The sequence below is a fragment of the Aulonocara stuartgranti genome (genome assembly GCF_965226115.1).
Source record: "Aulonocara stuartgranti genome assembly, chromosome: 9".
NCBI lineage: Eukaryota > Metazoa > Chordata > Actinopteri > Cichliformes > Cichlidae > Aulonocara > Aulonocara stuartgranti.
The window spans coordinates 28,575,742-28,589,705 of record NC_138960.1 but is presented as its reverse complement, the minus strand read 5'-3'; the positions used below and the strand labels follow the sequence as shown (position 1 = coordinate 28,589,705).

General features: G+C 40.8%; 1 protein-coding gene across 2 annotated transcripts in view; it reads left to right on the top strand.

Moving 5' to 3' along the window:
* The window catches only part of cntnap2a (contactin associated protein 2a), a 413,013-nt gene that overhangs the window by 376,059 nt on the left and 22,990 nt on the right, over nt 1–13,964 (top strand). For both annotated transcript variants that reach the window (XM_082545890.1, XM_082545889.1), the window contains 3 exons: nt 3,009–3,245; nt 9,999–10,232; nt 10,475–10,608. In XM_082545890.1, the coding sequence (XP_082402016.1) occupies nt 3,009–3,245; nt 9,999–10,232; nt 10,475–10,608 (605 nt within the window). The remainder of the gene's footprint in view (nt 1–3,008; nt 3,246–9,998; nt 10,233–10,474; nt 10,609–13,964) is intronic.

The window sequence follows — 13,964 nt, the reverse complement described above, 5'->3', positions numbered from 1 at the left end:
ACTGTGCGATTTTTTTCAGTCGCGCGATTCAGCTCCTGCTCAAACTGCACGATTGACTCGTAGGGGTTAGAAGTTCGTAGGTCACGATGCAGGGTCTCACACTATACGGCCCATTTGGTGTAAACTAAAGCATATCATCCCAAACACCTCATACCAACTGCCAAGCACGGTGGTGGAGGGAGGTGATCAACAGCTTAAGCTTGGCTGAAACCGGGTCATGAAACTGGACTATAATCCCAAGCGCAGCAGCAAATCTACAACAGAAGGGCAAAGTGAAGCAAAGAAATAATGCTGTAGTGGCCCAGTCAAAGTCTAGGCAAATCGCATTGCAAATCTCAATGAACTGAAACAAACATGCACAGAAAGGTGGACAAAAATTCTGATGAAACCTGTAAAGTCATTTCTGCTAAAAAAGTAGTTCTACAAGCTACTGAATCATGCAGTGTACTTCTTTTTCACGTTTTTTTTAGAGTATATGATGATTTCCTGAAAAAGGCTAGAAAGCACATATGTATGTTGTACATATACATAAGATTAAAGATATGCTGAATACACAGGTGTTTGCAAAAATGTTAAAAATAAATGTAATGAAAATTTTAAAAAGTAAAGTATACAGTTTTAGGAGACAAGTCTAGTTGATTTTTGTCTTAATCACCAAAGCTCTATAAATGTATACTATTGACTATTAATTATAAAGAACTATAATTACATACAGAGAAACTTCGTGTTTACTAATATACGTAAAACTTGGGCCTGTACATATAAAAATGCAGAACATGCATTGGTGTTTTTCTTGCATGTAGCACCTATTTTGAATTACCCCCACAGGTTTTGATTTAACTTTTTTTTTTCTTATTCATTGAACAGCCCCGCATCTCCTCCTTTTGTATTTGCTAGGGGGAGTAGGATAAATATTCAGGTGCGAGGTTCACATCTGGTTCAATTTAACTTACGGACAGATGGCATCACATTTTCTTCAAGCACACTTTGGAAAAATGCAGACTGCATTACTGAATCAGTGACTGCAAGCTGCCCACTCCCTGAGGCAGTGAAGGAACCCTAAACTACTCTGTTCCTCCACTATGCTTTACAGTTGGTGTGGAGGGTTTTTTTCAAATAAAGCTGCCTTTATCCTGTGCCAAACATGTGGCCAAACAGCACTGTCATTGATTGCTTTGTCCTGAACAGATCAGTGCAAAAGACCTATCTAAGCCAGTTGCAAATAGTTGCTGCTCATGCTTTTTTTTCCTGGCACACCAACCCATGTAGGTCACATCTGTAGTTTGACATTAACTCAGTTGCCTCCAGATCCTGTGATTGAATTCAGAGGTTTTTGGTGACTTCTTTTTTTACATCAAACATGCTGGTTGGGCTAAATTTGCTAGGATATCTAGTCCTGGACTAACTATTTAAAATCGATGGGACTGGTGGTTCCTTACACTCATATCATAATATGTCAGTGGGTTTTTTTCTTTCTTAAGGTCTTTGAGAGCTTCAGGCATAATTACGCAACAGACTTTGATAGGAGAGAGCAAACAACATGTCAGAGATTTCAATAAAACTGCACCTAATCTCCTGATCTCCTTAGATTGGAAAGTGTGACTGCAAGTTATCAGTTTTGTTATTTCTTTGAGCATATTGCCTTTATTGCTGGTTCAGATCAGCTCTATTATTTTGGTTATGTGTCAAACAATTATTTCTATTTCTGTACTTACTTTTTTAAATGATTGTAACTGTGATAAGCCAATATTGACTGCGGTCACAATCAGTCAGGCTCTTTTACACAGCGTTTGTGAGTAGCACAGAAACCGTATGCACCTGACTGTGCGTGCGTGCGTGTGTGTGTGTATACGTGCCTGCCCCGGTCTCCGCAGGCTTCGGAGCCTGCTGTCCATTTAATCAGAGACTGATTCAGACCTGGGTAAACAGGTGGCAGAAACCTCCAGCCAATCAGTACTACAAAATAGATTAATTAAGGGGCCTACTAAAAGTCTAATTCTTCATGGGACTGAAAATAGGAGAAAGCATGCAAAAGTTCAGCTGCATCCCAATACGTGAATAATGTATCGGCTGGAGAAAATCAAAGTACATGTATTAGTAATCTTATTATGCCTCTATTGTACCTATGTGGGCAAGCTAAAATTGCATAAGCGAGAGTGCAGCTGTTGAGGGACGACCCCGCCTGCTAGAATGTGTGTTCACATTTCCTTTACATGTCTTCCTGAATAGACACTCTTCCTTAAGCCAGACGATGCCCTTGAGATGTTTTACAGTAATAACTAAAATGACCCTCGGTTCTCGTCTCCGATAGTGCGCGCAAGTGTGCGTGCTTACGTTTGTGTTTACCCACACAGAATATTTATGCTCGGTGGGTGTGTTTGTGTATTTTTGAATCTATACCTGTGGGTGTATATTTATGAGTGTGTTTATTGCTGTGGTCATTTAGGTCGACATTAATCTATTTAACACCCCTACTTTGTCCAAGTTAATGGGTAGTTAGACTGTAATCGTGCAAGGCCAGAATGACGATGGAAGCACTTTAGAAGAATGGCTATCGACACCCCAAGGCTAAGCAGTAATGCTTACATTGACTCATTCAAATCAGGTGCGCACTGTGCGGCATTTTTAAAACGTGTGTGTTCATCTCGAGCATGTAGTTTACGTGCATCCGCGCATCCATTTGCATGTGTATGCTAGTGCGAGGTTCATTAAGAGACAGTGTTCATTAGGCTGTTGCAATTACTGAAGAAATCAAACGAGTTGAAGGTTGTTTCAAGAACGGCGTCACAGTCAGAACAATTAGCGTGACATCAGTGGCTTCCTCCAGGCACTAGGATATTAATGTTTCTAAAACAGATTAAAATAGAGCCTCTTGCATTCAGAATGACTTTTGCGACCCTGACTTCCAGTTGTCCTCCCTTCCTTCTCCTTGTTTTCTTTTCTCCTGACGCTACATATCCTTCCCCCCTCTGCGTTCCCTCCTTCCTGCTCCTTCTTCCGGTCCTCAGGTGCTGCAGGGGGACAGCGGGGGTTCCTGGGATGTATCAGAGCCTTACGAATGAATGGCATCACTCTCGATCTGGAAGAGAGGGCGAAGGTCACACCTGGGGTCAAGCCCGGTTGCCAAGGCCACTGTAACAGTTTTGGGATGTACTGTCGGAATGGGGGAAAGTGTGTGGAGAGGTATAACGGCTACCTGTGTGACTGCACCGCCACCGCCTACGATGGTCCGTTCTGCACCAGAGGTAAGAGGCATTTTCAGACAGGCAATTTGACTCTATTTAAAGACAATGTACATCTGGCTTTTCTTTGTCCTCAAAACTTTCAGTGCAAAACAAATGAAATTTTCCCTCTGTGGGTTTTGAAGGTTTTTTTTTTCCCTTTTACATCAGGTTTTGTTTTCCCATTTCCTGGCCTTGCAGGACTGCTTTTCTGCTCGGAAATTAAGGATGACACACTGAGCAATAATCCTTCGGCTAACATTTTCTCCGACAACTTTTGCAGGCATATTTCTGAGATCATGTTATCATTTGCGCTTTCTCTTTTATTCACAAAGCCAGAGTCAAACAGCACCAGGATTACCGCTGGAGTAGTTGTGTTTCAATGAGCTTCATTCCCCGACAACCCACCGTGATTGTCGCTGCGCTTTGTGATCGTGCCCCACTTCCTATTCAGTTTGGCGCTGTCGTTTTTGAAAGTGTTTGGGCTTGCGATAAAAGGCATCGATTGAGGGTAATATTATGCTTACCCACCAATTCTCCCTAGAGTGCTCTCGCTGAATGCTGATACTGTGCAAATGCAGAGCTGAGAGATCAAACTCAGAAACAAAGCGTGAGTGACTTCAGTAAGAGGTGTGTCTAGTGATCTGATGTTTTCTTTGAAGATCACAGACAAGCAGTGTCACACTGTAACTCTGCTTCTGCGCTGTTGCATATTGCTAAAGCATCGTGTTTGTTTCACCGGGATTCATTAGATACACTATTAAAGTTCTATTTCCCAAAACAAGTTTTCATGAAATTCTCTCGGGAGAAGAGCAGCGGCGCTGTCAGAGGCTTTCTGCTCGCTCCCAGTCAGGAAGTTGATCCCCGACACGTGAATTAATTTGTTTCTTAAAGTCGAATGGTGTTTTCCCCCCTGTGTTCTTGGCAGGGGGGTGACAAGATGACAGAAAGGCAGAATGTGTGTCTTGGTGTGGGCTTGCGTGCGTGTGTGTGGTGTGGAGGAGGGTGACAGTGTGTGGTGATATGCTAGTGTAAGACATGAAAAGACCTCCTCAGAATTCTGTCATAACCAATCAGGCATTTCAGGATTTAGAGAATAAAGATTACTGTCTCTGTGTGTGTGTGTGTGTGTGTGTGTGTGTGTGTGTGTGTGTGTGTGTGTGTGAGAGAGAGAGAGCGAGAGAGAGGCAAAGAAAGGGAGAGAGCACACCCTTGTGTCTATTTGTTTTTGTGCAATGTTCCCTCTAATTTTTTCACGTGTCTGAGCGAACACACAAACTCCCTGAGCGGTCCTTTAGACGTGTGCACTGTGGTCACTCCAGCATTGAATCTATCCAAGTTTAGGGATGGGTACCGGTATCCGGTGCCATGATGGCACCGGTTCTGACATAAACGGTAGTAACCAGACCGAAAAGCAACGCACATTTCGGTGCTTTTTTTTCCTGAGATGTCACACACTTTGGATTCTAGCCAATCATTTTACCTTTGCAAGTGTAGTAGGCGGGCCCAGGTACGTACGTTCTTTTAGAGCAGAGCTACAGATTAAAAATGCCCAAGGCGAAGCGGTCAAATTCTGGCTGTACTTCACAGCAAAAGATGCAAACTCAGCAGCCTGCAACAAGTGCTTTAAGGTGATACTGTGCAAAGGAGGTAACTCCTCGAATCTGATGAATCTGATGCCACACAAATTATTTGTGCCACTACAAAAAAATAATTTCTGTCCACTATGAGATAAAGGAGAACATCAGCCTGATACCTGTTGCCATTGAATTTTGTGATTGGTCGACATGGTACATAGGAAAGGGTGGGTTTTTTTGGTTTTGTTTTTGCTCACAGGTGGAGAGCGCTTTCAAGCCTTTTCCTTATAAAAATGCGTTTTTACCGTTTCTTCCTGCAGTAAATATAAACAATGAAAGTAAACCAAAAAAACCAAACATTGCATATCAACACAATTTAAAAAGTCCACACAATTGTTCCGTCTGTCCTGCTCACATCTCCAATGGTTGTACACATTGTCATTAACGTGGCTTCACTCCACATCAGCCACACCGCTTTGCTAGCTAAAACACCGGTGTCGGCACATAAGGACGCTGTCATTAGTGATGTGCGATACCACTGAAAGTAAAATTCAGGGTGGTATCGATCTGATCTGATACCGATACTTTATACAAAAACGTATTTTATTTATTGTGTCTCAAATGATAGCATCATAATGATTACAGGTCATCAGATTAGTTGTTCTTATCACTTAATAATGCAGAATTCATCATATAGAAATAAAAAAACTGAAGTTGTGCGCTATTTGAACACCTTGCCTGCCTGCCACACTAAAGGACTCCGTGAGAGACGTCTGTCTCGCCCTAGCAGCACCTGTCCATGTCCACTCCTCGTCTTCAGTTCGCCTCAACATACGCTCGTCATATTCTGTGATATGATTTACTCTGAGCAGTAGCAGTTTTTGATACGGGTGACACGGGCGGCTGCCCGGGGCGGTATCGTGGTGGGGCATCAGCAAAAAATAAATAAATAAATTGCTCGTACTCATGCTGCCCGACATCAGCCAGCGCATATTGGGAATGGCATGGGCACCGATTGGTTTTCTATCACCCATTTCCTGGGAGTAAGGGCGCCCTCCGTTTGCAAGGTGCGCCTGCTGCTTGCGGCACAGGGAGGAGAGGGCGGGGCGGCAGGGGACTTATAATTTGCACCGATGTTTTTCCGAAATTCTGTACGCGAAAAGTGAGCGCGAGAGCCCTCAGGGCGCCTGCTCGCTGCTGAAGTCAAAGTAAACTTTATTGTCATCTCCGCTGCATGCAGTACACTATTGAGAGAGACGAGACGACGAGGCTCCAGTTACAGCAGTGCAAGTAAACAAACAATAAATATAAGAAGAGTAAGAAAATAAATATACACTTTAGGACTAGGAGTAAAGGGATCAATAACAATTTAAAATTAAAATTTTATATTTTGATGATTTAATGTCTCACACACAACCCGTGGAAAGGGGAGGGAGGCCTGCTGCCTCCAAATAGAGCACATTTCATTCATAATTTTTTCATTCATAATGTTGTAAATCCAAGCCCATTATGTATTCATGATTTGAATCCTGGGTTGTGTGAAATCCCAGAAATACACCTTAGACAAAGTGAATCTGTGAACTAAGGTGTAGGTCGCGTTGCATTGTGGGTGCCGCGCTCCCACAATGCATTGCGCGTGACGTCAACTCCAAAGCCCTATTAGGTTATGTTGTGGCGATCCTCGAGTTGGGGGATTTGTGTTCATACTGCAGTCCAAAATTAAAACCAATGGAAGATGGACAAGCAAAGTTCAAAGCCATAAGGTGCTCAGTTTAGAAAAAATAGAAAAGAAGAGGAGGAGAAACGAGCAAAAGATACAGATAAGAAGATGTGTCATTGGATAATGGCAGGTCATCCTGAAACGATCAGAATCAGAACACTTTATTAATCCCGAAGGAAATTATGTGGGTTACAGTTGCTCCAAAGAGAAATGGTAAAAATAGTAACAGTAACAGACTAAACTCCAAACAATACATTATGTTACAGATTTTAATATTAATTAGTCATTGTCAATTGTTGATTTGTCCTGTTCTCAATGTATGACGAATTATGATGGCTGTTTGGTAGCCGTTTGCATACTATGCATACTCTCCCTCTCTTCATGTGTGTGTGTGTGTTTCTCTGGTAAATTTAGTAGTTCCTTCCAATGTAGACTAACCGAATGAAATAGGTTCTTCCCACTGTGTTCCTGTTAATGATAAACTACAAATTTCCCCTAAATTACTAAAATATCGATATTTTAATGTGAGAATCGATTCTAGAACATAAATGAATCGATATTTCAGGATCGATCCGCACATCACTAGCTGTCATAGCCTGTCAACAACGTTGATTTGCTGCGTATATACGAATGTGAATCGCGTTATTGGCTGGACTATGGGATAAGGTGGCATCGTTCTAATCCTATATGGGAGCAGCCAGTCACTTACTAACACTGCAAAGCAGAATTGTTAAAGTTTTAATTTTAATTTCAATACAGGTTGGATTTTTATTTTATTTTTTATTTTTTTGTGCGCAACGCAGATTTTCTGTGCGCAGAGACCGTGCCAGCAGTGCACAATTGCACACGCGCGCAGCTTAGAGGGAACATTGATGACATGTGACTTCATCATCTATTTCCTCCTTTCATTCCTTTGTGTCCCTCTTTTCCTTCACTCTGCTACAGTTTTTTTTTCCTTTCATTTGGACTCACTGTCCTCTTTGTCTCTTTGCTACTTTTTCCCCCTCATTTATGCTCTGTTTTTTCTTTTCTCCTGCCACTCCTTTATAATTATTTTACTCTTGTCCCCATAAATATGTATTCCACTTATTCCTCCTCCGTTTCTTACTTTGCCACACTTATTTTCTCGCTCCTCTCTCAATTGCCCCTCTCCTGGTTTCTCAGTTTTCTGCCCTTTCCCAAATTTCTCTCTTTCCCTCTCTTTAATGTACCACTCTCTCCCCATCCTCCCAGCTAGTGAAAAATGCATGAAGTCAGCCATAATTGCATAGTGCATTTCCATTGTATCCATATTTACACACTGCTCAGGGGACCCTGCAGTATTGTTATTATACACTCTCATTCTTTTGCTTTTCTGCCCTTGAGGGTCTCGCGTGGAGCTGGTGTGCACATGTACATACGTATGAACACACGCACGCACGCTAAAACTTGCAAAAATGCAATTGCACATGTACCTGTTGAGATTTGCACTGCTCAGAATCCACATCCGAAACTTCTTCTCATACTGACATGAAGTACACACACACACACACGAAAAGCTCCAGCTCTGCAGCATTGCTCATACCCCATTAAGGTTCCAGACAATTTTATGTGTTGCTACTGAAGCTCTGGGTAACAAGTTGGGGTACTTTCTTTCCTTCTTTCCCCAGTAGGAAAGAGAAAAAACTTACTGTGAGAGTATTTTAAACGTGAAAATGCTCTCCATGACTTACATGAGTTTGTTTCTAGTGTATATTATATACTACATGAACACATCGCTAAATAGAGCTAACAGGTGTCATCACACACACAGTTCATTATACTTAATAGACTACAATGATTGTTAGTACTTGTTACTGACAGTAGAAGAAAAACTCACCTTGTCATCATAGACAGTATAAAAGATGTAAGTAAATACTTTGAAATGAGTAAATGAGCATTTCTGCCAATGTGGTTGCATAAACTGCTAACTATAAAATACTCTATGTCGGTGATTCCCAAAGGGTTGGCTAGGGCCCCCTGGAGGGCTGCAAAGGTACTGCAGGTGAGCTTGAGTAATAACAGAAATTCAGTTTGAAGTTTATTTAAAAGCATTTACATTTAATTCATTCATTTATATAAAATGTTGATCAAACAGGTAATAATCTGCTCTTACATTGAAGTTTGTGCCCGAGTCACAGGTGGTCACACATTGGCCAACATTGCTGTTTATGTTTTTCAAATAAAGAATTTCAAGGAAATGTTTTTTTTTTATTAAAGTGAAAATAGGAATAGATAGGATATGTCTTCTTGACTTTGGGAATGGCTGCTCTATGAATATTTAAATGAAAGAAATAAATAATTCTTATTTACTATGGTAATTCTTCCTAACCATGTTTAAGCTAGGTTTACATTTGTCTAAACACATCATTTTTTAAGTTAATTTTGTCAAATTTAAAAGTAGTTTGACAGGTTTAGGGAGGATAGCACTTTCTAATATGGAATATCTGAGCTTACCCATAACAATAAAGTTCAGTTAATACAAAAAGATTGCTAAAATGGGTCTCTCCAGACTTCTGAGGCTTGGAACTATATGATTATAAGCTAAATAAAGGATAAAATTGGTAGGTAACCTGAATAGAGCTGAGATTTTGCTTCTGTGGCAATACTATTCAGAGAACTTACCCATTTTCAAGTAATAAGTGTTCTATTAAATTAAAGTAATGTAGCTTGAAGTATTTATTGTACTGTGTCTGGTGGGAGCTGATGGGTGAAGTGAAGCTTTAAAAAAGATGCATAAATGTGTTCGCTTGAAATTCTGGACCCATAAGGGCTGTAATTTTACATTTCACCGTGGCTGCAGAGGGAAGGAGAACATGTTGAGGCATATTGCGTGGCATTTGCACACATACACACACACACATACGCACTCAACCCTATTCTCTCTGCTTTCCCTGCAACCATTCTCTTTAATTTCACACGTATTATGCCTTTATCTCCTTTTTAACTGACTCGCAGACATGGCGAATGAGTACACGTACACACGAACACAAACAAGGAGTGTAACAGAAATAGACTATAGAAAAATAAGGTCTCGTCTTCTCGATATTTGATTATGAGAATCAATAAGCCTCCTGGTATGGTTGAAATATGCCATTAGGTTTGTTAATGTACTGGTAAACAGTGCATTGTTTGGTTTCAAATGCTGGACTACAGCAATTTAACACTCGCTTTACTACATCATCTGAACACAGCCTTATTTATGTGTGTGTTTATTCCCCTCTGGCTATATAATATGTCTACCCTGTTGTGTCTTTGCATCTATGAGCTTGTGAGTGGCTCCCTGTGGCTTGTTTTTGATGGAAAATTCTCTTTCTTTCTTTCTTTCTTGGTTTCTTGCTTGCTTGTGTTTTAAGCGCACATTACAACACAGTACAGTTGAAGCAAGCAACATTTATTGCATTTGAGTGAGAGCTTAATTTTGGTCCTACATTTTGTTCCTTCTTCCATCATCTCACCCAGATGTTGGAGGTTTCTTTGAGGCAGGGACGCTGGTAAAGTACAACTTCCTGCCTGAAGCCATTGCGGGAGCCAGTAAAGACACCAAGGTGTTGACGCACCAGCTCACGCCACATGAGGTGAATCTAACAAAGGAGGAGGTGGCCTTTAGTTTCAGCACATCCAGTGCTCCAGCTGTTCTGATGTACGTGAGCTCCAAGACGCAGGACTATCTTGCCGTGGTGTTAAGACAGAATGGTAAGGCTGACACGCAGCACACACACACACGCACATTAAATTGTTGCTCACCATTGCAGACAACATTTAAACGTCTTCCTTGCAGCACACATTGGTATAATCTCCAAAAATCCTCCTTAGTCAACGACCAACCACGGAGCAGCAGTTGACAGAAAACTGCTTTGATGATATATAAGGCCTAAAAAACTGACTGCGCCACCTAGTGTCTGAGATTTTAAACTGCTGTATCTGTACGTCTCCAGGTTCGCTGCAGGTGCGATATAACCTGGGTGGTCTGAGGGAGCCGTTCACCATAGATGTGGACCAGCGTAACTTGGCCAATGGACAGCCACATAGTATTAACATGTCCCGTCACGACAGGAGAATCACCATCCAGGTACAGAACCAACACGCGTGCTCATTTGAGCTCTTATTTTAGTCTTTTACTCAGAGTAAGGATTACATTTCAACTTACTGTGCAGCACAGGGACTTTTGGGTCCCATACAAATTAAAAACACTCACATATTCTCAGTTACGGGTACAGAACTACACGAGCGCAGGAAGTGTTAGCTCAATGGTTTGCAGTAAGTCAGAGAGGAGTGCAGTGTCCTGTGCTGTTTTCACCTGTGATGAAACTGCTTGTCCTTTGCCACTGTTAATCTACTTCCAGTAGACAGCCTAAGTATAGCAACAGAGAACGCATCGATCTGTGCGCGCGTGTGTGTTCGCGTAAGCGCATATTGTTGTGTGTTTGCAACTCCACAAATTCTTTCCTCTATGCTGATAATTAAATGCATGTGCTTGTGTGGGATATTTTGTGCGTGTGCATGTGTTTGTGCATATCAATTACTTCTATCCATGTTGCCGTTGTGTGCGTTTTATGTGCTCGTGTGTTTTGTGCGACTGAACAGCTTAGCTCTGATCGATACAGCCAAGCCTAGTCAGTAGCTGTCAAGGATGGAGTGAGAATTCAGCTAAACTATTACTGGCTTTATTCTGGGCTAAGATGCACACATTTGGCTGCAGGCTGGAGTTTAAGGAGGGCTCTAAATGGATAGAAGCCACTTGTAAAAGCCAGAGATTGATTGCATCCAGATCGGAATAAATTCATATTTGCACTGACAGGTCGGGGTTTGCCAAGAAATGGATTGTCACAAGAAATGAGAAATAAAAAGAAACAAATGGTCTTGGATTCTAAAATTAAACAACAGTTTCCGCATGGCTTCCTATAGAATGTGTAATTTGAATACTGTATCTGCACACTAACGTAATATACTGATAATATCAGACACTTGAATGGCTTAACCATTTCATACTGTGGGCATATTTATATTCCTTATACGCACAGGAAACCCCGTGAATCGAGATCATGGATGTCAAACTCATTTTCCATCAAGGATCAGATACAGCTCATGTTGATCTGAAGTGAAACTTCCCTTTCTGTCAGTGTAAAGATGTTGAACTACATGTTTATTTTTAGGAAGAAGAAGTGCAATTTTAACAGAACTTACAGTTTTTTGCTATATAGAAATTGAAAGAAATCCATCAGCATGACTTGAAGTGTAAGGAATAAATGTGCAAGATTATGGAAAACGTTCTGCTGGCTCATTGCCCAGACTGTCCTGTAATTACAAGTAGAAAGTTTTGTTAAGTCACTAAAAATGTGCTTTTTCTTAACCTCTTGAGCCTTTGCAAAACAAAAACAATTAAAAAAAACATTTCTATAGTCAATAAAGAAAAAACAGGCACTCTTCTTCCATTTAAACGCTTATCTATTACTTTACTTTAGTATAAATGGCCACAGGGAAATATTATTAGGAAAAGCTGTAAAACCTATGAAAATACAGGTAAAAGTTCAACATTTAAGCTCTTCTTGGCGTTTTCCAAAACTGTATAATGGGCTGTATTACAGTCTTTGCACGTCCAATTGTGGCCCATTGTCCTTATATTTGACACCCCTTATTAAATGGGTAAGCCCTTCACATGTCACTCCCCTCTAGTGGCCAGAAGGCACCATAGCATTAAACTTAGCTATAAAATGATTCCCATCCTCTGTGAAAAATTGCTTGGCTCAAAGCTTCAAGCTGCGGTTGTGTAAGAGCATGTGATAATTAATATAGCAGCAGTTTTGCTTACAGTTCCTATTGATCATCATATCATTACTAGCAAACTTTAACACATCAAAAGTTTGCAAAACAATTTAAAAAAGAATATGTATGTTACGTGCAGGGAGACATTGTTGAGATTATCCGGTTCATTTCTGCATTTGAACATGTGAATATGAATATGTTCAAATGCAGGATGTTTTTGCAGGATGCTGTCATTGTTATGTTTAGAGGATATAGACATAAAGGAAAAGAATGAAACAGTCAAATGTTAATATAAATTTTAAAAGTTCGGTTTCAACACTGTTAAACAGAATATGCATCTAACATGAAGTCTTTTAATTCTTGCTTTCATTAAGTGGAATTAAATGCGAACTACAATGAATCATAGTCCCATACTCCCAAGCCTGTAATCATTCAATCTACACTACTACAGCCCTTAGATCTCTCTGTCTGTCACCTGCATGAAGCAATGACCTCATCCATCCTGGGATCTCATCACCTACTTTCACACACTGCAGCGAAAAATTTCAGACAGCAAGAAAATTAAACTGAAACATCCAATGATAATCGTTTTCTAAGCAAATCGCATTCCTGTAGCTGCTCATCACTCCGCTGGGAGTACTTTAACATAACACATGCTTTCGTAGTGGCATGGAAAGTGATTGGAGCATCCGCTAGACTCCTTGCTCATCACTTACACACACACACACACACACATGCATACATGCACACAGTGTGCTCTGCGCTGATTGAAAGCAGCTTAGTTGTGTCTAGATCGACAGTGTCGAGGTTCAGTCTTGCCTTGAGTATGTGACTGAACTACTAACTCTATAGTACACAATCCCAGTGTGGTTCTTTCGAGGTGCTGCGGCTGTACTTTAAAAAAGAAAACAGAAAAACAATCCTTTTTTAAATTTTTCTCCCTTTATAACAGGTTAACAGTTAAACATTAAAGTGTGTTAAGAATTCAGACGAACACTGATGGGCATGATGTGGTCATTTAGATTTAAGAAAAAAAAAAGGCATCGATGAGTGATCTGTGGGGTGGGGATATGAGGAGAGAAAATAGATGAAGTTTACAGATAAGGAATGAGAAGTAGAGCCAGAAGGTACGTCGACAAAGATAGCTTTGATGAGTGAAACTTTTTCATGTTGCCTTACCGCCTCAGGGCTCTTTTCAAGGTACATGCACTTGATAGCCGCACGTAAACAGACGCAGACTTGCATACCAACAGACACGCCTGCACTATTGAGATCCTGTCAGATCAGCTAACTACAAAGGCTTCACACTGCACTACAAAAATCAACATTATTCAGTCTAACTCATCTGTCCATTCCAATACTGTATAGCTTTCCTTACTTCCCAAAGGTTCTCTCATAACTCACATACCGCAGAGCAATTTTTTTCTACTTTTCTTTTCAAAATCAGCCTTGTCTGCAGGTTGCACTAATGAGTAACAAAGAACAGTACATGTTCTCCTCAGGAGGACTGCAACAACAACAAGGAACCACGCTAAGCATTAGTAGGCAGTAAGCAGTCAGCATCAGTGGGGTTATAACTCTAAGACCTAGATACTTGTGGATGCAAGTATAACAGTATAACTATGTGTATACAAAAATTACTGTCTTTACTTTGGCATCATG